Below are 26,124 nucleotides of genomic sequence, written 5' to 3' on the forward strand. Positions count from 1 at the left end.
ATATTTTCTATTTCTTCCTGGTTCAGTCTTAGAAAGTTGTGCTTTTCTAAGAATTTGTCCATTTCTTCCAGGTTGTCCATTTTATTGGCATATTGTTGCTTGTTGTAATCTCTCATGATCCTTTGTATTTCTGCAGTGTCAGTTGTTACTTCTCCTTTTTCATTTCTAATTCTATTGATTTGAGTCTTCTCCCTTTTTTTCTTGATGAGTATGGCTAATGGTTTATCAATTTTGTTTATCTTCTCAAAGAAGCAGCTTTTAGTTTTATTGATCTTTGCTATCATTTCCTTCATTTCTTTTTCATTTGTTTCTTTCTTTCTTTTTTTTTTTTTTTTTTTTGCGGTACGTGGGCCTCTCACTGTTGTGGCTTCTCCGGTTGTGGAGCACAGGCTCCAGACGCGCAGGCTCAGCGGCCATGGCTCACGGGCCCAGCTGCTCCGCAGCATGTGGGATCTTCCCGGACCAGGGTACGAACCCGTGTCCCCTGCATCAGCAGGCGGACTCTCAACCACTGTGCCACCAGGGAAGCCCTTTTTCATTTATTTCTGATCTGATCTTTATGATTTCTTTCCTTCTACTTACTTTGGGGTTTTTCTGTTCTTTCTCTAATTGCTTTAGGTGTAAGGTTAGGTTGTTTATTCGAGATTTTTCTTGTTTCTTGAGCTAGGATTGTATTGCTATCAACTTCCCTCTTAGAACTTCTTTTGCTGCATCCCATAGGTTTTGGGTCATCGTGTTTTCATTGTCATTTGTTTCTAGGTATTTTTTGATTTCCTCTTTGATTTCTTCAGTGATCTCTTGGTTATTTAGTAGTGTATTGTTTAGCCTCCATGTGTTTGTATTTTTTACAGGTTTTTTCCTGTAATTGATATCTAGTGTCATAACGTTGTTGTCAGAAAAGATACTTGATATGACTTTAATTTTGTTAAATTTACCAAGGCTTGATTTGTGACCCAAGATATGATCTATCCTGGAGAATATTCCATGAGCACTTGAGAAGAAAGTGTATTCTGTTGTTTTGGGATGGAATGTCCTATAAATATCAATTAAGTCCATCTTGTTTAATGTATCATTTAAAGCTTGTGTTTCCTTATTCATTTTCATTTTGAATTATCTGTCCATTGGTGAATGTGGGGTGTTGAAGTCCCCTACTATGATTGTGGTACTGTTGATTTCCCCTTTTATGGCTGTTAGCATTTGCCTTCTGTATTGAGGTGCTCCTATGTTGGGTGCATAAATGTTTACAGTTGTTATATCTTCTTCTTTTATTGATCACTTGATCATTATGTAGTGTCCTTCTTTGTCTCTTTTAATAGTCTTTATTTTAAAGTCTATTTTGTCTGATATGAGAATTGGTACTCCAGCTTTCTTTTGATTTCCATTTGCATGGAATATCTTTTTCCATCCCCTCACTTTCAGTCTGTATGTGTCCCTAGGTCTGAAGTGGGTCTCTTGTAGACAGCATATATATGGGTCTTGTTTTTGTATCCATTCAGCGAGCCTGTGTGTTTTGGTTGGAGCATTTAATCCATTTACATTTAAGGTAGTTAGCGATATGTAATGTCCTATTACAATTTTCTTAATTGTTTTGTGTTTGTTATTGTAGGTCTTTTCCTTCTCTTGTGTTTCTTGCCTAGAGAAGTTCCTTTAGCATTTGTTTTAAAGGTGGTTTGGTGTTGCTGAATTCTCTTAGGTTTTGCTTGTCTGTAAAGGTTTTAATTTCTCTGTCAAATCTGAATGAGATCCTTTCTGGGTAGAGTAATCTTGGTTGTAGGTTTTTCCCTTTCATCACTTTAAATCTGTCCTGCCACTCCCTTCTGGCTTGCAGAGGGTCTGCTGAAAGATCAGCTGTTAACCTTATGGGGATTCCCTTGTATATTATTTGTTGTTTTCCCCTTGCTACTTTTAATATTTTTTCTTTGTATTTAATTTTTGATAGCTTGATTAATATGTGTCTTGGTGTGTTTTTCCTTGGATTTATCCTGTATGGGACTCTGTACACTTCCTGGACTTGATTAACTCTTTCCTTTCCCATATTAGGGAAGTTTTCAAGTATAACCTCTTCAAATATTTTCTCAGTCCCTTCCTTTTTCTCTTCTTCTTCTGGAACCCCTATAATTCGAATGTCGGGGCATTTAATGTTGTCCCAGAGATCTCTGAGACTGTCCTCATTTCTTTTCATTCCTTTTTCTTTATTCTGCTCTTCAGTAGTTATTTCCACTCTTTTATCTTCCAGGTCACTTATCCGTTCCTCTGCCTCAGTTATTCTGCTATTGATCCCTTCTAGAGAATTTTTAATTTCATGTATTGTGTTGTTCATCATTGTTTGTTTGCTCTTTATTTCTTCTAGTTCCTTGTTAAACATTTCTTGTATTTTCTCCATTCTATTTCCAAGATTTTGCATCATCTTTACTATCATTACTGTGAATTCGTTTTCAGGGAGACTGCCTATTTCCTCTTCATTTGTTTGGTCTGGTGGGTTTTTACCTTGCTCCTTCATCTGCTGTGTGTTTCTCTGTCTTCTCATGTTGCTTAACTTATTGTGTTTGGGGTCTCCTTTTTGAAGGCTGCAGGTTCGTACTACCCGCTGTTTTTGGTTTCTGCCCCCAGTGGGTAAGGTTGGTTCAGTGGGTTGTGTAAGCTTCCTGGTGGACGGGACTGGTGCCTGTGTTCTGCTGGATGAGGCTGAATCTTGTCTTTCTGGTGGGCAGGACCGCATCTGGTGGTGTGTTTTGGGGTGTCTGTGAACTTAGTATGATTTTAGACAGCCTCTCTGCTAATGGGTGGGGTTGTGTTCCTGTCTTGCTAGTTGTTTGGCATAGGGTGTCCAGCACTGTAGCTTGCTGGCCGTTCAGTGGAGCTGGGTCTTAGCATCGCAATGGAGATTTCTTGGGGAGCTTTCGTGGTTTGATATTATGTGGAGCCTGGAGGCCTCTGGTGGACCAGTGTCCTGAACTTGGCTCTCCCACCTCAGAGGCTCAGACTTGACACATGGCCGAGCACCAAGACCCTGTCAGCCACACGGCTAAGTATCAACTAAATCAGATATGGTTGAGCCTCAAGGTATGATTCATCCTGGGAAAAATGAGTCTCCAGCTGTGAACCACTATACTGTTTCTCTGTCTTCTATCTCTTGCCTCTCTGAGCCACAACATTCCATGGAATCCAGAATTATATTATCACAACCCAACTTCCTTTTGTTCAAGCGGAACGCATTGCAGTTCTCAGACGTCCCTTTTCCTTCGCTCTTTACTGTCAGGGTGATGTACTGGAAGTCTTTATTTCTTTCAGCTTGGGCCTCGCAGTGCCTCATTCTCCATCCAGCCTGTTCTCACACCTTTCTCATCACCTGCAGAGACCTTTTTCTTTTTCTTTGTGTTTAGTCTAGTGTCACTTGCTCAAGGGTACTGAGTGTAGAAGCGTGGCACCAGGCACTTCAGAGCAGAGTTCCTTGTGCAAAAATCACTGTCAACTTTTTAAAAGAAGAGAGTCACAGATATAGAGAACAAACTAGTGGTTACCAGTGGGGAGTGGGGGGAGGGGCAAGGTGGGAGGTACAAAGTATTGGGTATAAGGTAGGCTCAAGGATATATTGTACAACACAGGAAATAGAGCCAATATTTTGTAATAACTGTAAATGGAAAGTAACCTTTAAAAATTATATAATTTTTTAAATTTAAAAAAAAATTACTGTTAACTTTTAATTGATGGAGTCGTCCTGTGTCTGTGCACCCTCTTTTATAATTCAAACAGCGCCCCGGCATCATTAGTGGGAATGCATGTCAGCAGGGAGCATAAGCCAGGGTTTCTTTTAAGGCCCTCCCTTTTTTTTTTTTTGGTTTTTGGTTTGCATTGTTTGTTCAGTGGCAAAACACTCCTTTCACTGCTTTCTGAAAGACTACATTGTCAAGTAGGTGCTTTAGAGATGCTTCAGAAAGAATATATCTGGACACAGCGAAGGACAAGTTATAGCTAAACCCATTTCCTACGAAAACAGGAATCCCTGAGTCTCCAGGTTCTTAATTAGATCAGCGCTAGAGGGCACTCTTATGATGCCAAAATGGGAAGATTTTATCAAAAACTGGTGGGTAGGGGTGTGGGGGGAGCTGATGGGGTGGTTTCAGCAATGACTGCAGATAACAAACAGCTTAGGGAAGACCTCTGCAACTGAGAATTGCCTGACTTGCCAATAGGTAAGCAAAGGACTGTAACAATCTTCCTCACCAGGTCCACTTTGTTTCCAAAACGTGCTTGGTGTTTTGGCAATACAGGGCCCAGGTATTAGGCATTATTTCTCAAAAGGAAAAGAACAGAAGAATCGCTGATGGTTACGGCGTGATGTAGTCAACGTACGTGTAGGCAGAGAACAAAACCTGAGAGAGCAGCTTAGGAAAATGTGTTTACAATTTAACAGCTACTGGAAAGGAAGAATTGAAAGTCCTTGGGGTCTTTTTCGGTTGTTTTCCCAGTCTCTTGCAGCCATTGCTCCTTGAGTTGTTCTGAAGGGTTGTGTGGTTGTATGTGGGGACACAGATGTCTGCTTGCCTGCTGCCCTAGGCATGCTTTGGTGGACATGGGGTGGGTAGTACCCTGTCAGGGAAAGGGACCTGTAGAGCTGGATCCTGGTCTTGGCCCTGCCACTGAGGCAGTCTGTGATCTGCAGCAAGTCCCCGCCTCTGCAGAGACTCGGGGTCAGGAAAGGGTTCTGCAACACTATGGTCTCAAAAGATCACCCAGAGCCATCTCCCAGCCCTTCGGAGTCTGTGATTGATGATGGTAGGAAGACCTTTCAAACCACTCGTTTATAGTGGCCACTTGAGTTCTGAATCCAATGTTGGGTTAAAGAATGACTCCATGCTGTTGAGAGAGATGGTACTAGAAGGATTCCAGCCCGGAGCAGCTGATCTGCTCATATTAATCACTCCTTTAGGTTTCCCACCCAGTCCAAGTATAACCTCAGAGAGTGACCACAATTAAGCCATCAGTAGCTCTCCTTAATTGGCTTATTACGCAGAATTTAGGTAACTCCTGACTTACACACCGGGCACTGGCCAGAAGGTCATGAGCATGCCCAAATGCAGTTCCCTGAGGAGCCAGGGAGGTCTGGAGACCTAATGGAAAAAGTGGGCCAGTGAAAAGAAGCTTGTCTACTCAGCCTTGGGCCCTAGAGTCTCTCAGAGCAATGCAAGAGTGTTTCTCTCAGCCTTGGTTGGTAAGAACCCAGGCTCTATTCATAGGAATGTTCCTGAGTCACATTCCTTATAAAGTCTTAGAGTATTCTAATGAACAGGGGCCTTTGGGAAAGCACTTAGTCTAACACCCTCACTGTGCAGATAGGGAAACTGAGAGCCGTCTTCCCCTCTGGAGAGTGGGCTGGTGAGGGGTCACACAGCAGAGCTTGCATGAGGACCTCGGTCTTCTGACTTCTCGTCCAGGCCTCTTTCTGTTCCCTTGTGCTGCATTTGTCTCTCCCCACCCACATGACTCCAGGGAATAAGAAACCAGCAGCTATGAACCCACAGGGTTTTGACATAGCCAGCGTAGCTCTCTGTTATATATTCTACACTGTATTGTATATAGTGTATTTAGGTGGTATAAATGGAGAGGTATGGGGACAAATCCCTATCAAAAATATGTCCTCTCTCGCAGACGTAGAGAATGGAGTTGAGGACACTGGGAGGGGGAAGGGTAAGCTGGGAGGAGTTGAGAGTGGCATGGACATATATACACTACCAAATATAAAATAGATAGCTAGTGGGAAGCAGCTGCATCGCATGGGGAGATCAGCTCATTGCTTTGAGACCACCTAGAGGGGTGGGTTAGGGAGGGTGGGAGGGAGGGAGACGCAAGAGGGAGGAGATACGGGGATATATGTATATCTATAGCTGATTCACTTTGTTATACAGCAGAAACTAACACACCATTGTAAAGCAGTTATCCTCCAATAAACATGTTACAAAAAATGTCATCGCTAAATGTCATGGGATTGGAGATTGAACCATTTTTTAGAGGGTCATTCCTGTGGATCTAGAAGACTCTGTAGTCTTAAAATGTTCCTGTTCAAAGGCAAGGATAGGATTGAAATCTTGTCAGCTGTCAGGGAAAGTAGGCCAGGAGGATGGGTCTGAAAGCCAGATTTAGTATCTGGGGGGAAGGAGGCCATTATGAAAGGAGCAGTCACAACAAACTCAGGAGGCCTCAGAGTTGTGCCAAAGGGGATGAAAGCAAATACTTACAGAGTAAAGGTTGGAAAGGATATTCTGGATTCTAGTCTTCTGAGGCTGACTCTGAAGACCTCCCTTTCTTGGAGTTTGCACAGTTTCTGGTAGGCTTGGCATGCAACAAGGAAGAAAGCAGAGCTGTCAAACAGTAGAACATGCATATTGGGGGATACTCCTCCCCCATAACAATAAATATGGTTGCGTTCAACATGGCCTTGTACATGTAGATGTCCTTGAACCCTGGCTTTGAAAAGCTGCCTGTGTTCCCAGGGTGGCAAGAGGGCTCAGCCACATGAGGCTAGGAGTCTTGACCCTGGCCTGCCATACATTCAAAATACTGTTGGACAATTCTCTTACTCGTTTTCTTCCCTGGATAAAAATAATCATGCACAAAAGTTATTGAGTTCTGACCCTGGACGTGGTACTTTGCTACGGGCTTTCCAGGCATGATCTCATCTAATCCTCACGACCACCTTTTGGGGCATGCATTGGCTTGTCTACACAGGGTGTTGACAGTTGGCTTCTTTTCTGATTGACCAGTGCCCATACCGTATTGATTGTTAAATATGTTGAACATCATTACTTGTGTGGGTACTATACTTGTTCCCATTTTGCAGATGAGGAAATCAAGGTTTGAGAGGTTAAGGCACCTTTGCAGTATCATACAATTAGTAAGTGAAAAAGCCTGAACTAGAACCCAGTCTGAGACCTAGGCTTATTCCATGGCCCCCCACTGCCTCTCAGGCTTGTGCATGAGCAAAAGGTTGAGGCCAGGCGTCATTTTTAAAGTAGCTTTAAAGTAAAGAAGACAAGTAAAGAAGTAAAGAAGACTGGTTGCTTTTTTTTTTTTTTTTTTTTTTTTGCCTAGGGCCTTAAAAATCATCCAGGCCTTTCATCTGGCTTCTGCATTGAATAAGAGTCCTTCTATAAAACAGATAACCAACAAGGACCTGCTGTATAGCACAGGGAACTACACTCAATATCTTGTAATAACCTGTAATGGAAAAAATCTAAAAAAATGTTTAACTGAATCACGTTACTATACACCTGAAACTAACACAACATTGTAAATCAACTATATTTCAATTAAAAATTTTTAAAGTGCTTAATGGTAATTAGCAATAAAAATATAAAACTTGGGAAAAACAACAAAAGTTGTTTTGTTCCCTTCACCTGGGAGTTTGTGTAGGACACCTTCCCATTTAGGGGACAAGATTCAACATACAGAATAAGTTTTTCACTAAGATACACTGTATTTGGCCTTCAGATACCAAATGAGGGTGTGCCCTAAGATACAAAAGGAGGTGGCGGGTAACTGAGCAGCAGTATATTAGGTCAGACCAGGATGAGAGTGGAGGGCATCCTACATGGGAAGAAGGTGGGAGATCAAGGGCACAGCAGCTCTGGTTATGGGAGCAAACCAATCCAGTATCACAAATCAGAGAGCTTGAATGGGCCGTTTGCTTGGCAGCCCTGGAACAGTGGGAGGTAATTGGTTCCCGGAGTGTATTGTCTGCCACAGATTTGCCATCAGACCAAAACAGTGTTGGTGGGGAGTTTTTCTGTTTGTTTTAACCACCCTTTGCAAAATATGAGCATCTATGCAAGCCTTTATCTGGGAGGCTGTGGCTGTGGAGGTGTCTGCTGATTGACAGCAATCACCAACATCCCAGGCTCCTGGCAGATGAAGCAGCTGCACGAGCAGAAAGAGAAGGGCTGGTGGGTGTTAGTTGTTTATCAATTAGATTTTCCTTGTTATTCTCAGTTAAGTTTACTTGTAGAACTTTTCCATCCTAGAAAACCAGCCACTCTATTTCAAATAAACAAAGCTGTTTCCCTGGACAGAATGATGATCGGCTGCATTTCAACTTGGCTGTTATTGTTTTGGCCACATTTTCATCTACTCATAAGCTCAGACTGTGGGGCTCTGGGCTCTCTGAACTACTAATGGCATGTTGTACTGAGAAAACGACCAGAGATTTCTGTCCTTTTAACTAACTTGGCACCAAAATGAAAGGCAAAGCTATTAGAGAATTACAAAAATATTGGAACTGGAGGATTTTTAGAAACCACCTTGTGAAAATCCCTCTTTTCATATGGCTCCCTGAGAGAGTGGAGAAGAGAAATTGCCCAAGATCAAATGAGTCATTGGCAAAACAGGATTAGAAACCAGGAATCCAGATTTATAGGCAGAGGCTCTCGGATTTTTACATCATCCTGTTTTTCCTACATCTTAATTTGGATCTTTAATATCAAAGTGAATAGATAACTTCACTTTTTTTAAAAAAATTGAAGTATAGTTGATTTACAATGTTGTGTTAATCTCTGCTGTACAGCAAAATGATTCAGTTATACACATATATACATTCTTTTTTATATTCTTTCCCATTACGGTTTATCCCAGGATATTGGAGATAGTTCCCTGTGCTTAGAAAGCTTCACTTTTAATTCTGAAGCATTAAGCAACTACCCTGAGAATCTAAATGCCAGGGGGTAGGTGTCATCATTTGAGGTTTCTAGTTAGCACGAATCCCCATCTGGAGTTTTGGGGGCTCCCAAGTCTCCCCCTCAATTCCCATTTTTCCACTGATATATATATATGTATGTGTGTGTGTGTGTGTGTGTGTGTTTTCCCTTCATTTTCATCTTTTCCTTTTCCTGCTAATTTAACATTTAGGTAGTAGCTGTCTCTTGAGAGATATTTGGCCCCATCTTGAACCTTGGTCCAGAAGGTTACTCTTACTGCTTCTTCTCCAGCCAGTGTCTGGGTCATGGGCATGAGAAGCACAGCTCCTTTTGTCCACCACCTGCTGTTGCTTTCTTAAGAGGTGGCTTGCTGAGGGCTGATGAGTCCAATCTCAGAGTGTTACAGAACACTAGAGCATCCAATGAGAAAAACTGCTGGGATGTGGTACCCCACAGTATTATGAAGCTGCCATCTAGAGACTTCTTGTTTTCACAGTATTTCAAGGTATACGCACGTGGAATTCTATGAACAGCAAATGGCCTCACTAAAAAGAAACCTGACTTACAGCCTTTGATGGGGGGCGGGGGGAAGTTTCCACACGGAGAAATCATGAAAAGAAATAATGTCCCTTCCAATCGGAAAGAGAAGCCTTTCTAATACAGATGTTGAATCTGATGCCAGTGGATATGTTCTCCATACATAAAGACATAAATAAAGCTAGGAGAAACATTTTCCTAGAGTTCATAACATACAGTATATTTATGTGGAACTCTTATTCAAACAGATGGTATAAAAACATCTTCCACAAAATTGTAAACTCTGTGAAGGCAGAGATTTGCGTCTGTTTTACTCACTGCCGTATCCTTAAGTACCTATAATGATGCCTGTCACGTAATAAATGACATATTTTTTGTGGGGGGTGATTTTTTAATTGAATATATTTGACACATAACATTGTGTAAATTTAAGGTGTACAATGTGTTAATTTGATACACTTATATGTTGTAATATGATTGCTGTTGTAGTGATAATTAGCACCTCTATCACATTACATAATTATCCTTTCATTTTATTAAAGGATCTTTTTAAGAAGATTCCATTTAAGAACCTTTCCAAAGGGTGTGTGCGTGTGTGTGTGTGTACGTGTAAGTAAAATGGACTTATAAAGTTAATTCATTTTTTTCTAATCAGTATGCCTCTCCTTTTTATCTTTTTCCTCATGGCATTTGATTCACTTCCGATGACTGCCCACCCTTTTGATTGGTGCACCTGTACGTCTTCCTGGATCACCATTGAATAATCCACCTCCGGCAACCTGGACTCCCAGGTAAGGCAATGAGCTTCCAAAAGTCTCCTCAGTGTAATCCCTGAGCAAACTTTAATAGACAGTTGAGAAACCTACATAGAAAGTTTTTTAAAAATCTCAAGAGGCAAAGTTAAATTTGCTCTGGTCCCCATAGACATCAATATACATAAATTATGTACATACTTATATTATTTGAGGATTTCTATTAATGCAGCAAAAGTAAAATTATAGTTTTGGAAAGTGCTACATATTTGACTTTGGAATTTTCTAGCACTAAGATTCAACATATAACTTTACGTTTTCATGTTGTTGTTGTTTTTATTTTTCACCGAAAGTTGTATTATATTTTGTTCATGAAGCTGAGTGCAGTAGAAGGGGTACTACCCTTTCTTCACTGTGTAGGGAAACTAAGTCATGGGGTAGGCCAGAATACTCTAGATTACTTCTTTCTTGTGGCTGGAATGGAAAAGGATCACATTGGGCCCTGGATGGTAAGTCAGCTAATGGAGGTGTCTCGTCTAACAGATCTGATGCCATTAACTACATCACTTTTGTTTCATAACACTTGCTTCTCCACCAGTCTTAACAACTCGTAGAACTAGGGAAGGGGGCCTTAGCCATGCCAAGAACTGATGATAAAAGAGCTGTATATTGCTTCTCAAATGCTGATGCAAGGCCTCTGCTGCTAGTTGTGCTATGAAAAGTCTCTCTTACCTCATTCCTAAAGCCTCCAGATATATTTGATGTAAAGAAACACTTCTCCCAAGAAAATATCCAGGCCATATAACTCGCTATGGACACAAAAGTGTTACCACATTATAATATCCCATGCTTAATATATAGTAAAACAAAAAGCTAACTGAGCCCATTTGAACTCTCAAATTAGCAGTTGACCCGTGTACAACTTCCCAGTCCCTGCCAATATCAGAAATTCATGTAGTAGAATTAGTATTTTGTGACTCTTAAGACATATATTATGAAAACAGATGAGTATTTTTTTAAATGGAGAGACATTGCTTACTTTGATGGATGTCTTGCATTTGGGTGGAAGGAACTAGTGCTGATTTATGTATCATTTTCTGTGTGCTTTGAATTTTCATCTGTTTGAAAAGCATCCGCAAAGTCTAATCATTCTTTCTTTTCTTTTCCTTTTGTTGCTTGTGTTTCACATATCCCTGATGATATGAAAAATCCCTGTAAATTCCTCCTAGCTTCTTTCAGTCAGGCACTTCTGTTTTAGTGATGCCATAGTGCTTGGTTTGGTATGGTCTGGGTTTTGGTTTATTGACTTTTGTTTTTTGCTTAGATTGCCATCGCATGTGTGAAGGGGAATGGATTTAGTTACGACCGAGTGGAGGATCTATCATTCTCAGCCCATAGCCCTTCCGAGGTTTGGCTTTCAGTGCTGCCCTGCCCCTTTAAGCCCTCTGATTCATAATCCCCCACTACATGAGAGGAGCTAGTGGGGAGCAAAGTTGGGGAGCCATCCATGAGCTGTTTCCTTGTGGTTTGGAAAGCTGGAAAAATATGTTATCAAAGCAAACTGGAAAACTTTTATTATTTTAATTCCTCTCTTACCAAGCTCTTGCTAGCACCTGGTTTTACTGTTCCTTTAACAGGTGGAGGATTTTTCAGATTCTAGATGCAGCAAGGTAAGTGACAATGGATTTTTAGCTGAACTGAACCCAAGTGAGCTAGAATAAATAGACCCTGCCATTGCCTATCAGTTTAATTTCCATACAATAAATAGTTTGGTTTCCACTTGGACAGATTCTTTTCAGGGCTCTTTTTTAGTTTAAAACAGCTGAAACTACTGGGACATATAGTCTCAGCTATAAAGCTGACCTAGTTCAGAAGTGGGATGAAAGTTCAGGGCCAGCACCCCGGACAGTTGGGCAGTAGGTTACTAGCTTCTTTTCGTTTTTGCTGAAATTGGATGACACAGTAGAGTGTTCTGTTATAAAAACCCCACCATCAACAAAGTGTTCTCCACGGTGCTTCAGGCCCACCTGCCTGTCACTAGGCTGGATGGTGGTTTAGGGAACACCTAGGTCAGCATTTTATTGAAGGGAAATCAATTACTGGAAAATATCAGGGATTGTAAAGTATGTACATATGTAGACTTGCAAGGTAGAGTAATACCATAGGCCAGGGGCCTTTGTGACATAAACTCTGTAGCAGAGCCAATCTAATCAAACACAGGAAAGTTCCTGTCAGGGGGAGGGACTGTTGAGAATACGACAGAATAGTGTCTTTCCAGGCAACGACTGTTGCCACAAGCTGTGACATCATATTGCCAACAGTGCTGAAGAGGTGGTGAGAATTGTAAGCCATTTTGTAAATGTGGCTCTCGTTGCTTGGTACGTGGTCATCTAAGATAATCCTGCTCACCAGTACCATATTTGGCCTATTCTAGGCTTATTGGCTCCATAAAGGTTTACCAGTGTCTCTACTTTCTCTTCCTACCCACCTACATCATTTGTTCCCTAGCCAGATAGCTTAGGAAGAGCAAAGGTTATAGCCTTAGGATTCCTCCACTGGGGCAGACTCTCATTAAAATAGAGCAGATCGACCATATCTTAGATGCCCAATTTGGCTTTCAGTAGCTGGGCTTCCATATTCCCATCAGGGCCTCAGTGGATTTATTTGACATCTAAGAAGAGTAAATTCAGGGTTTAATTCCATAGTCAGATTAAAATTCATTGAGATAAATGGTATAGACACACATAGACAGCTAATCACACAATAGTAGTATAGGAGGGCATTTAAGCATCAGAGATTGGATGTCTCATGGTGGCAAGAGGACTAGGTATTGCTACTAACAAGTGGGGTGACTTTGCTCAAGTCCTATGTCTGCTGTGAACCTTGACTTCCTCATCTGTAAAATAAAACGGAGTGAATGACCATTGAGATAATGGACAATTAACCTACAGACTATTATTCCTATAATGGCTTTCACAGGGAAAATATTGAGAATTTTGTTTTAGTTTTGTTTTGAAATTTGCTCCATGCCAGAATCATCTCTCTCTAACAGTTTTGCTATGTTACAAAGCAAATCTTGATTCATTCTTTATTTTTATTATGGGGCTGATCAGTTTGACCAGAAGTTATTATTAGAATAATTTATACCTGCTCTTAGTTTGTGAGAAAGGAAGAGAGGAATACAGATGGTGAGATGGAAAAGAATTGGCTTTGGTAAACATCCATGGGGGCCATTTTTAATTCTGGTGGACTGAATGATGTATGAAAGCTATTTGCAAGGCTAGCATGTTTTTCGACCACTAGTAAAATAATAAAGCAACAATTCATTTGGTAATCCCCATTGTACATGCACTCTTAGAAATATACAAGATTATGATTATCTCTGCCTCATAATTAACAAGTTGCATAAATGCTTGCTATTATTTAGTTGTCTGAATGGATTTTCTAATCCAGAGAAAGAAGGGAACAAACAGTGGGAGCCATCCCAAATGCCTTGCATTATTGCTTCACACATGCACAATGAACAGCGATGCTAATTGTTTCAGACCAGAACCTCATTTGTTTTTCTATAGACAGCAAAAACATTAACTGCCAGGGTGTTTGCCACTCTCTCTTTCTCTCTTTTTCCTATAGCCAGCCGTATTATAAGGGCTGCAGTTGGTTGGAAGCAAATTATTTGGCTGGATTTTCAGGGTATCGTTTTGTGATGGAGTTTCCAAGCTTCTACTTAAGTTAGCAGTCAATGCCACAAACAACCAAAGACTATTTTTATAATATTTTAACACTAGGCCCTATAAATTCTATAACTTTAAGGAATAAAAGGATGCTGACATACAAACCAGTTCTGCTGCTGCATTTACATTCTATTTCATATTCCATACCTTTAAAACTATTGACATTAGACCTGCATATGAGAATCATAAAAAGTCAAGGCTGGAGGAGGCCTTTAAGATTATCCTGTCAAATTTCCTCACTTTTCAGATGTGTTTGTCAGTAATTTGAATATCAGTCACAACCACCAAATCAATGATGCCACACTTTTTTTTTTTAACTTTCGAACCCTTGGGAGCTACTGTAGTAAATGCATTTGAATTATAACTCATTGTTTTGGAATCATACAGCTTCAACTATTTTTTCCAAAAAAATGAATCAGATTTTAAAAAATATGCCTTTATACAGTTTGCCTAAACATAGCCATGATTTTGATGGTATATAGGTGAAAGGTGATGTCCTATGCAAAGCCCTTGGCAATAGGAGACACTCAACCAATGTATCAGCTCTCTTCCCCTCATGCACAGATTACCTCGCTAAGGTCAGCATATGGAAGTATTACTTCAGTGACTGAGAGTATGGGCTTTTAGAGTCAAACTGTCCTTGGGTCTGATCCTGGTGCTGCCACTTTCTAGCAGTGTGACCTTGAGTCACTTCTTTAACCTCTGTGGACTTTGTTTCTTCACATATAAAACGTAGACACCTTATAGAGTTGTTTCAAGGATTAAACTGAGATTGGGCATATCAAGTGCTTAGCACTGTTCCCGGCACATAGTAAACAGTCAATAAATGGTAGTGGTTATTACCACCATTGTCTGGTACACCCAGTACCAGCCTCCTTCAATACTACTATTTCATCTTATGGTGGTTTGGTGTACGTGCATATACACCTATTCACATCCGCATATGGGCACACAGAGTTCACCCGGAAGACTGCTTTCCCAAAGGCTATCTGTGACCACCATGTTTCAAAATCCAGTGGCCTCTCTGGCTTCAATATTCTTGAACTCTTTGGAGGTTATGGAACTTTTACACATCTTCTCTTTCTTGAAAGCGTTCCTCAGTTATCTTGGTTTACCTCCTGTCTTCTTCTCAACACTTCTTAAGTTTCCTTTGTTGGATCTCTTTTCACACACACACACACACACACACACACAGAGCGTTCCTCCTCACCACCACCCCCGCCCCTTTCAGTGAAGCAATTCCCAAGGTCCTGTCATTGATCTGCTTCTCTTCTCTTGCTATGTTCTCATTCTGGGTAATTTCATCTCCTGACATAGCTTCACCTTTCACCTCTACACTAATGATTCCCAAATTGACCTCTCTAATTCTTAACTTATTCCGGAGCTCCAGGCTAACTCCAATTTCCAATTGCCTGCTGAGCATCTCCAGGGCAGGATATCCTAGGAGGCTGAAGTGTAGTCTGGCTTTTGTCATCCTGCCTCAGGAATGCAGATGGGGGAATCTAGCTTCAAGAAGTATTAAGAGTCGCGGGCAGTCGTCTGAGCAGAAGTAAAAGTAGTCTAAGTTAGGAAAGTGGTTCAAACCGAGCTTTCCAGGGAAAGCATGACAAGTTAACTGTGAATTTCTGTTATGAACTGGAGATATAAATTGGCAATGGAAACTTTCAAAGGTGTATGTTTTCTAGGGAAGAGGGAACAGCTCGCCTAAATGAAAATCGAGATCAGTTTTTATGTGCTGGAATGTTGGTATATTTGAAGAAATGTTAATTAAAATGACCTTTCTTGGGACAGTTTGTATGGTGAATCTTGCTTCAGTGTTTTGTTATACAAGCATACATGCCCAGAGGACGAGTAATGTCTTCATCCTGAAGGATGAGCATGTGGGAATAGACACATACACACATGCTTGGTCAGATATACCTGAGATTTTGAATGTGTGAAAATAATTCTATCAGAGAGGAGATAGATTTTTTCTTTCCTTTATTCTGCGAATATTTACTGGACACCTACTAGATGCCACGCTCTCTGTGGAGCAACAGGCTGTCAATACAGAACATACAGAGTCTTTGTCCTGAAGTGTCTAATACAGTTTTCTTTAGTTATATGCAAGTACATTGAGAGTTTAATTTGATCTCAAAATATCTGCAGTGTGTGACAGGTTATTCAATGACTACAACCTTGCTGAAAATCGTAATGGCCAAAGAGGAACTTAAGGGAGATAAAGACAGTGCTAAAGTGGGAAAAGAATGCACATAAATTCGAATTAGAAATTGATTACTTCCTTTAAATTTAGCAAATATTGAATTACTTTGGGATTTTACATTTCAAGTTGGCTCTCGGTGTTTCAGGCGAGAGTAGGAATGATTACGTCTAACCTAAAACTTAGAGCAAAGGGATAGACAAATCTTGGTTAATGTGTATAGTATTGTTAGGAGAATTCTTTGTAAATGAGCTATTCTTACAGAAGCTACAGACCTAGCTTATAGCATTAGCACAGGGGACAATATTCCTTTTGAAGGAGGATGACCTTATTCCCCTCCTTCCCAAAATTAAGTACAATCCCTCCCAGCTGAATTACTGCCCTGTGGAATATGTGGAGGTCATCAGACCCTCCAAATTGTAATGGTCTAGAAAACTGGGTGAGTTCCTTGCCTTCCTGGGTGCACCCCAGCTTCCTCTTTAGAAATTTGGCATGGCCCTTTGTTTGCAAGTCTTAAATCCAAGTGTTCTCGGATACAGCTGTCAATTTCAAAGTCCTCTTCAAGGTTACTCTCAGGTCCCAATGATCCCTCATTGCATTTGTAATCTTGAAAACCAAAATTGATGCCCCAAAGTCCTGCTATGGCTCTGTAGATGGCACCACTCCCGTTTTACTGTGCCAGCGCCCCCTTCAGGACCTTCATGGCACAAAAGCTGTCCTAATAATGGTGCACATATTGACCAGCGTTCCTATTCCTCTTGCCCTAAATGAGATAGAGACATTGATGTACTTCTCTTATTCTTTTTTTAAAAATTTATTTATTTTTGGCTGCGTTGAGTCTTTGTTGCTGCGCGTGAGCTTTCTCTAGTTGTGTCGAGCAGGGGCTACTCTTCATTGCAGTGCGCCGGCTTCTCATTGCGGTGGCTTCTCTTGTTGCAGAGCCCAGGCTCTAGGCACACGGGCTTCAGTAGTTGTGGCTCACAGGCTCCAGAGCACAGGCTCAGTAGTTGTAGCACACAGGCTTAGTTGCTCCACGGCATGTGGGATCTTCCCGGACCAGGGCTCGAACCTGTGTCCCCTGCATTGGCAGGTGGATTCTTAACCACTGCACCACCAGGGAAGTCCTACTTCTCTTTTTCTAACTGGAAGTAAGAATAGTAAAAACATCCTTGAATTTATAGTCTTGGATGTGTTTATTCTCAGTTTGCCTCAATTGTAGTCTTTTTTTACCTTTCTCAAATTTTTCATTCAAAACATATCCACTGAGCACTTACTATGTTCCAGGCACTGTTCTAGGCATTGGGGACAATAAGACAGGCAAGGTGTCTGTTCTTGTGTTTCTTAAAGGGCATGTTGGGTGTATGTGTGCGAGCGCACACACTCACATGCACACGTGTTGGAGGGAGACAGAAAATAAACAAATATACAAGCTAATCTCAGAGAGTGATAAATGTCATGAAAAAAATAAAACAAAAGTGGACAGAGAGTGACCGGATGGGTGGAGTGTGATCAAGGTGAATTTTGCTCTTTGTTTTATTGGTTTTGTACAGATTTCACCAACACTCTGTATGGGCACTTTGGTTTCCACTACTTCATACTTTCCTGGATTCAGTACCAATTCTAATTTTGCTGATCCTGGCCGCTCTGTCGTTAGGACCACCTCCCCTTAGCTAGTCCTGAAGTATAACCCAAAGTATGCTCCCTGTTAAACTTCTGTGCCATACTTTTCTTATCTTTGTCAGCATTAGAATTCGGCAGATTAACCCACTTCCCTGTCATAGAATGTAAATAGGCCTACTAACCCTTAGGGATATTTTACTTGATTACTCAAAGCATTTTTGTTACTCAAGACAAACTACCTGTTGAAAGAAAAACACAGGCATGAAAGGTTAGTAATTGTGGTGGCATTTGGTTTTGCCCACTTCTGTGGTGGGAAGAGCCCCGGTTTGAGGATCAGAAGACAAGGGTCTCCCTGCTATATGACCTTAGACACAGCACTTCCTTTCTCTGAGCCTGTTTCTTCATCTATAAAACCAGTGTTCCAAGTAGATGATCCCTAGGTTCTTTCTAGCTCTAAAGTGGTACAATTAGTTGTTTTCAGAGACGTGGGCCAAGATCTCTTTCCAACATTCTGTTTAATTTTGTAAAGTGGATGTGTAGGAACATTTTCCAGTGTATCAGAACTGCGTAGATTAAGCATAAGTTTTCCAGCAAAAACCAGCTCTACAATTCTTGTAAATGTCACAAGAAGTTAAAACATTGCTTCTTGTTTTAACCTCTGCCAGGGAGGGCAACAATTCAACACCACAAACGTAATTGTCAACTTCTTATATGTGAATATCTGAAAATTCACTGTCTTTTCAGCTTGCCCACAGGAAATCTTCAAAAAGAACCAAATACCACTGAAACGAAGGAAGGCGTTCTAAGTTCGCTTCAAAATGACATGGCATAGGTGTTGCCCACTAGTGCGTTAGGTGCCAAGAAAAGCATCTTAACTCTTAGAGGGCCACTCAGGATTCTTTCAGCCATGGCTGTGCTGACTGCCTCAGCACCTAGCCAAAGCCCAGTTAGGAACTAAAGTAGGAGTTAGAAAGCTTGCCTTCCCTAACTTCCCCACACCTTCCCTACGTTTGCTGCACTGGGCTTTGTGGGAGAAGATGGGGAAGCAGGAAGCGTGGGTTTGAAGAAGGTGGAAGAGATAGAAAGTCACCAACATCTGAAGTACACTGGCCACTCCCTTCTATGTTGCTACTATTCCACTTATTATTCCGATACTCGCCATGTTCTAAACACAAGAATCAGCTCCATGACTAGATTTTAGGAATTCAGTCTTTTGAAAGTCCAGAGAAAAGTTGGGCTTGATTTTGTGGTCAGGGAGCCCGAAGAAGAAGATCCAAGAGGGTTTGGAAACTCTAAAGAAGTGCATCTCTGATTTACCGTCACAGTATCTTGACACTGAAGAAGAATAGGGCTTATGGAAAGAGGTGAGGGAGATAGCACAGAGAGTTACTGTATGGCTCTCATTAAAAGGTTGTAATGTTGTGCGGGTGAGGAAATAGATACCCACCAAGACAGTGACTTATCTAAGTACACACAGCTAGTTTGTGGCAGACTTAGAACAAGAATCCAGGTCAACTGCATCCTGTCCGGTGCCTTGATTTGGAATTACCTGTGCTACCTGGGAATCTTGTTTGCTTCTTTGCTTGCTTTTGCTGTTTAATTCTGGGTGCTACTTCTGTTCACAGCACTGGTAGTTCATTATTCTCACAGAAGTTTATCAATGAAAGGGGGCAAAATCCCTTAGGAATAGGTAAAGTGCATTTATTTTAGAGGGTTTGGGGCCAGCTGATAGTCCAGGGTCACAAAGAGGACAGAGTAGCTGGATTGGAAATAGAGCCTAAAATTCAAGATTCAGTTGAAATAAATGAAGACAGGGAGAATTGTGGCTATAGACTGGGGCTCCATGGTTAAGTGTATACATCATTTCTTTAATGCTCATTCTTAATTACAGCTCTAGCCCTTTCTCCATCAAAAGGTTTAAATGTCTTTTATTTTAGGTTCTCAGTACCTTGAATCCTTTTCCAGGTGTTTGTTGCCTCTGCCTTGTCTTTCTATTTCACTCTTCTAGATGGTTTCTTTGTGTGTGTGTGTGCAATATTTTCCATTAGTTTGGTCTCACTGTCTTGTCCAGAGCATTCATAGTACAACTATATATCATAGGAGATCTTATGAGCATGTAAAATGGAGAACACTATTTTACAAGGTAGAAATTACTAGATTATTTCTGTTCCCCTTCCAGAGTTGAAATATTTCCTATTTGGCAAATAGCCTTCTTTGAAATTCTAAAATTGCACCTAGGAAAAAAAATGACTGTCACAGTGGCACCATGGGGCTTCCTGTCCCTTCACTTTCATTGGCTGCCCATCCAATTTGCTCTGTTGATTTTCTGGACAGCTCAGCATCGCCTTATCAGCCAGACACTGGAATTACAAGGGGGCTTCATCAAGGCCTGATGCAGTTTGAAAACTTTTCAACTTTCATAATTTGGGCCCTGGGTATGCCAGACACCATGTGTAAACGGCATTTGGTTGCACATTGGTCTTTTTCTCATGGCTTTTACAATTTCCAACTTTATTTCTGCTCGCCAGTTTACCTTCTCTTCTCTGGGAATTCTTGTTCATTTTTTGGGAGCCCTAAAAGAAGGCTGCTCATGTACAACTGTGGAATGTCAGAGTCATTCTAAACGGGCATAAGTGGGCCTTTTAGTGGCCTTTACTGATTGTTCCTATATTAAAATGTAAATGTGCATAAGACTTTATGAGGAGCCTGTGCATAGTCTTTCTCTGATTTTTTCATATGAATTGATTTGACAATGTCAGATGATGCGTGAGGCAAAATAAAGAGTTTCTTAAGCCCATTACAGCTTTTTTGCATGAAAAGGAATAAAAGCTACAGGGAAGAAATGAACCTTATGTGATGCTTTCACGAACACCTTTTAGACCATAGCCTACCTTCCGAACCTATGCAGGGGAAAATAGTCTCTGGGATATTCTTTTGCTCAAATAACCTTTCTCGACTAATTAATGAGACAATTTCTGGTTATGTGGGAAACACTGAGGGTTTTCTGAAATTCATAAGGGTGAAATAAACTAAGAGAACCTCAAAAAATTAATTAGTTATAAATGCTGGTGTGTTTTTTGAGAAAATGAAATAGGTGACAGGATAGGAGCTTTGAATGAAGATTCCCTGAAAACCATACAATGTTATATCATTGAAGAGCCATGTGGTTTAATACTCGGTGATCGTAAAACCTCATGTTAAGCCATCCACCCGGAAAATTCCATAAGCCTCATTTACTCCTTTCTATATGAGCACCTTCAGTGTCTGTTTTACAATGCTAGTAAAATATTTATAAATAAAATAATACTCTTGAGGTCAACTTTAAATTCAATCTACATGAACGTGAGTACTAGAGCATTGCATTTCTAATCTGAGTGCAGAGTGAAAGCAGAATAACTAGGGGATGGTCCTCTTTCTCAACCTTCTGTCCTATAACAATCTCAAGCACAAGAACTCTGATTTCCTCTTCTCATGGAAGAGGTGTTTCACCTCTTGGCAATAGGCACTCTTGTTCACTTCTTTTCATGGCCTGCAATCAGATGTGGTTGGCACTCAGTCATATTGAGACTGAAGGAAACAGGTGATGGCCATGAGTAGATTTGGGGGAGCCAGGAGGGGACCTCCAACTTGGTGTTTGTCTAGTACTGTAGTTAAAGATTTATTTGTAATTAATTTGTTCAATCATTACAGAGATATTTATTGAGCACCTCCCATAAGCCAACACTATTCTTAGTGCTGGGGATTTGACAATTGAATAAGACAGGTAAAGCTCTCAGGGAGTTTACATTCTGGTGATGGACACAGACCATCCAAAGTAAGCAAGTCAATAAAGCATGTCCAGATTGTGATAGGTGTTATGAAAGAAATAAGCAGACTGCTAGATAGGGAATGGGTCATCTTTGGAATAAACTCAGTGGGGACAAATTTTATCCTTTGTGGGTGGACATGATTTTTGGAAACATCAAAAATGACATGGAGGGGCCTCCCTGGTGGCGCAGTGGTTAAGAGTCCGCCTGCCGATGCAGGGGATACGGGTTCGTGCCCCGGTCTGGGAGGATCCCATATGCCGCGGAGCGGCTGGGCCCGTGAGCCATGGCTGCTGGGCCTGCGCATCCAGAGCCTGTGCTCCGCAACGGGAGAGGCCACAACAGTGAGAGGCCCACATACCGCAAAAAGGAAAAAAAAAAAAAAAAAATGACATGGAGCCCGGTCTCATATGGAAGATCAAATTGATGGATAATAGTTTTGGTCCCAAATGAAGGTTATATGTACTTAATGTAATATTTTTTGAGTGCCAATAAAAATACATTATATGCTGAGTAGTGCTATACACTTCTTTGGGTTTTTTTGTTTGTTTGTTTGTTTGTTTTTGTTTTTTTGCAGTACACGGGCCTCTCACTGTTGTAGCCTCTCCCGTTGCGGAGCACAGGCTCCGGACATGCAGGCTCAGCGGCCGTGGCTCACGGGGCCCAGCTGCTCCGTGGCATGCGGGATCCTCCCGGACCGGGACACGAACCCGTGTCCCCTGCATCGGCAGGCGGACTCTCTACCACTGCGCCAACTGGGAAGCCCTACACGTCTTTGTTTTTTGGTTTTTTTTTTTTTTTTGCAGTACACTGGCCTCTCACTGTTGTGGCCTCTCCCGTTGCGGAGCACAGGCTCCGGACGCGCAGGCGCAGCGGCCATGGCTCACGGGCCTAGCCGCTCCACGGCATGTGGGATCCTCCCGGACCGGGGCACGAACCCGTGTCCTCTGCATTGGCAGGCGGACTCTCAACCACTGAGCCACCAGGGAAGCCCTACACGTCTTTGTTTTTAAATGCAGTGAAAGGAGTCAAGCAATGGGTACTGTCCTTCAATGATTATTTAGGCATATTTCGCTATCAATAGCAGTGTCTCTATTTCCCTGCTTCTCTTTTATTCTGGTTAATCCTTGTCATCATTGGCAAATGTACTTTATTGTGTTGGTAAAAATTATCCTAGGATTGGGAGTGGGATATAAAATAAATATTGAGATATTTCATACTATGTAATATAGCTGTAATGCATGAAACTTGGTGATGACAGCTTATAATTTAGTCCTTTCATTTTATTAGCCCCAATAAAATGAAATTTCATTTATGCTATTTTGTATCAAACAAATCTGTAGAATGCTAATATACCATTTTGATGAGATGTAATCAATTTGAGTGTAGAAAAAAAGAAAATGTTTATAAGCAACAATGTTAAGATGAACGGATGAAGGAAGCTATGATAGGGGAACCGAAAACCCTTTGTGTGCTCCTTCCTGTGCTAACGTAAGTGGTGTCCACTTCTCTTTAGTGATTCCATGTGTTCTAGAAATCTTGATTGTGTCCTCAGTAAAGAGGGCTAATAAAGATGGTTTTGTAAAATGGGAGGAAGCTAATGATGGCCATTTAATTGCATCTTTAGTGTCATTTTAGCCCCCCCACTTTGAAAAGAATTGATCTGCTCTGAGGGTGTCTACTTGAGCAACTGCTCTGCCAGACACTGTGCCAGGCACTGAGGGCACAAAGGTGAATCAGAGAGAGATGCTACCTTTATGGTACACCCAGTCGAACTGGGGAGACAGGAATTAAATGTGTGACGGAATATGGCGCATGCTAATATAAAGGTACACAGTTAGTACCTTAAAGAGTCTGCACTAGGTTGAGGCTATTGAGTCAGAAGAGACTGAGGGAACTATTCTATGAGAGAAAGTGATGGAGCAGGTATGCTCATGTTCTTTACCTGAAATAAATCTCTTTGCAGCCTTGATATGATACACCTGCATACATATTGGAGTTTGGGACTGACATATACACACTACTATACATAAAATAGATAACCAACAAAGACCTACTCTATAGCACAGGGAACTCTACTTTTGTAATAACCTATAAGGGAAAAGAATCTGAAAAAAATAGATATATATGTATGTATAACTGAATCATTTTGCTGTACACCTGAAACTAACACATCATTGTAAATCAACTATACTTCAATTTTACAAAGTCTATTTGCCAATTTTTTTTTTTTCTTTTTGTGGTATGCGGGCCTCTCACTGTTGTGGCCTCTCCCGTTGCGGAGCACAGGCTCCGGATGCGCAGGCCCAGCGGCCATGGCTCACGGGCCCAGCCGCTCCGCGGCATATGGGATCCTCCCAGACCGGGGCACGAACCCGTATCCCCTGCATCGGCAGGCGGACTCTTAACCACTGCGCCACCATGGAGGCCCTATTTGCCAATTTTTAAAGGCAGGTAGAATTGTGAAATCTAGCTTCAAAATAAGTGGAGTTTATAAGGAATATTCTAGAGTTTGTCCTTGAATGCAGAATCAGACTGGGTCAGAGTAACCCTCAGCTGACCTGTTGTGAGAAGCCAGCCTTGATTTTCTTTTTTTTTCTTTTTGCAACACCAGCTCCATTTCTAGCATCAACTGCAGCTGAGGCAAAAGCAGATTCATTGCCTGTTTACATCAAACACTAAATAGCCACTGAGCAGAGGATTAAGACAGCCCTGTCTTCTGGGAGCTTATAATCTAAAACAGACAACAACTGGAAACCATATCTGTCACAAAGAAATATGCTCATTTCCTTTCTCATATAAATTCAAAGAAAACAGAAAGTGGCAAGTCACATTCTCCAGGATTTGTGAAACCTCTAGAGAGTATTCTCTCTGTTTTTGTGACTTTTCAAGTTGAAAGCTGTTTTGTGTATAATATGCAATAGATTATAGTGTTATTTTTTAAATTGGGGATGAAAAAGCAAGCAATATTCTTTCTTTTTTTTTAACTATCAACAAGTTACACTGGAAAAGTATGGATCAAATTAAAAGTGGATTCTCAATTTGCCATGGGGAAATATGCACAGTATTTTAAATACTCTATGGTCAGGGTCAACTTGGGGGTAGAAGAGGTATCATAAAAATTAATTCAAGTAACTAGCCTTGAGATATTTCTGAGTTATAATAATCCCACAGGTGAAAGCAACATCTGTGGAATAATAAAGGTGCTTAGTTTGGCCTTTTTAGCAAAAGGACATATTACCAAGACATGACCAAAGCTTGGAGCTGAGACAATGCAATAAATTAATGGGGGTTGACGAAGTATTTATGTTACAGGGATGTGAGCATTTGTGAGAAAATGTTGCAAAAGTAAGGCACGTGCCAAACCAAGATTAATTTCCCAAGGCTTGTGTGTACAAGAGACAGAGACAAAGACGGAGAGAGGAGCAGAAATGCAGAGATAAAGAAAGGAAGATGTTTTGTAAAATTTATTTTTTTAATTTTTTATATTCTTTTCCATTATGGTTTATCACAGGATATGTGAATATCTGAATCACTTTGCTGTGATTAACACAGCATTGTAAATCAATTATACTTCAATTAAAAAAAATTTTTTTAAAGAAAGGAAGACGAACAAAGCAGCAAGAGCCTGAGTCAGAGATGGACAAAGACCAAGAACTGAAAATCAGCCAATTTAGGATTAACATTCCAATTCTGCTGTTAAAATCACTCTGAGACCTTGGTTCAGTCACTTCTCTTTGGGCCTCGGTTTCTCCATCTGTAAAATGAGGGGTTGTGCCAGAAGGCGACTCTATGGAACTTACCAACTCTCCAGTTCTACTTTTGGGTGCTAAGGAAATGAAAAGGCCAGGCAGGTGGGTAGGTAGAAAATATACACAGACAGGTGTGCAAACAGACAGACTGACTGCAAACATGCGTCTGCTAGCTTCACAAAAATAAGATAAGGCCAATATTAGGGTGGGCCAATGCACATTGAATTACAAAGCGGACCAGCCAGATCCACAGAATCGTCTGCTCACTTTTGATACTGCCATGATGATCTGAGCAATTGGCAGCTTTCCTTTGCCTGGCACTGGCCTAGCCTTCTGAGGGCCACTGTCGAGTCGTTTTCTGACTGGTATGGCCGTCTTTCTTTCCTCTACAGGCTCAGAAGAGTAGCTATGTGAGGATCTGTAAATGACCTCTCATACCCAAATGGAAGGAGAACTCAGATGTCAGGCTTTGTACATATGACCATTACTTCAGCTCCCCCAACAGAACCTTCTATGGGGGGAGGGCGTGTAGGGAGGGGCTGGTACCACCTGAGGATGAGGAAACTCAAATAACCTACCACGCATTTTCATGCCCAACTCTGTCTGCATACCTGTCTGTGTTTCTAAAGCTCTGTGGATAATTTGGAACACATTGTATTCTCCAGGCTTTCCAATTTTACCACTTTTAATTTTGTGAATCTAGTTTGCGGGTTTGGGGAGCTGATGAGAATAGTTAGTACTTGTCAAGCTCCCAGCAGCCAGCAAGTGACTTTAGTAAGGGGCTAACCAGGTACCTAGAAGACAAAGTGAGTGCAGCAAAAAATGAGGCTCCAGACAGGTTGTAGTATGTGGTTGATTTCACTTTCGTTGTTTTTTGCAAAAAACAAAACACTGTGATTTTCTTGCTTTGCTTACAATTTACCAACTCCCGCTAAAGTAAGAGCCCAAGTGTTTAACTTGAGGGTGCACAGCCTGATGGTAGGTCCCCCTCCAGATGAATTTGATTGAATGTTGGTCTCTCTGTGGCATCTAAGAC

At 41.2% G+C, this 26,124-nt stretch overlaps 1 protein-coding gene across 2 annotated transcripts in view; it reads left to right on the forward strand.

The window, feature by feature from the left end:
• HS6ST2 (heparan sulfate 6-O-sulfotransferase 2) overlaps positions 1-26,124 on the forward strand; it is a 290,382-nt gene that overhangs the window by 198,961 nt on the left and 65,297 nt on the right. The window contains exon 3 of one of the 2 annotated variants that reach the window (XM_060087189.1): positions 11,614-11,646. The exons of the other annotated variant lie outside the window; for it this stretch is intronic. Coding sequence (XP_059943172.1) covers positions 11,614-11,646 — 33 coding nt within the window. The remainder of the gene's footprint in view (positions 1-11,613; positions 11,647-26,124) is intronic. 2 annotated transcript variants of the gene reach the window in all.

Source organism: Mesoplodon densirostris, chromosome X (genome assembly GCF_025265405.1).
Source record: "Mesoplodon densirostris isolate mMesDen1 chromosome X, mMesDen1 primary haplotype, whole genome shotgun sequence".
In the NCBI taxonomy this organism is placed as follows: domain Eukaryota; kingdom Metazoa; phylum Chordata; class Mammalia; order Artiodactyla; family Ziphiidae; genus Mesoplodon; species Mesoplodon densirostris.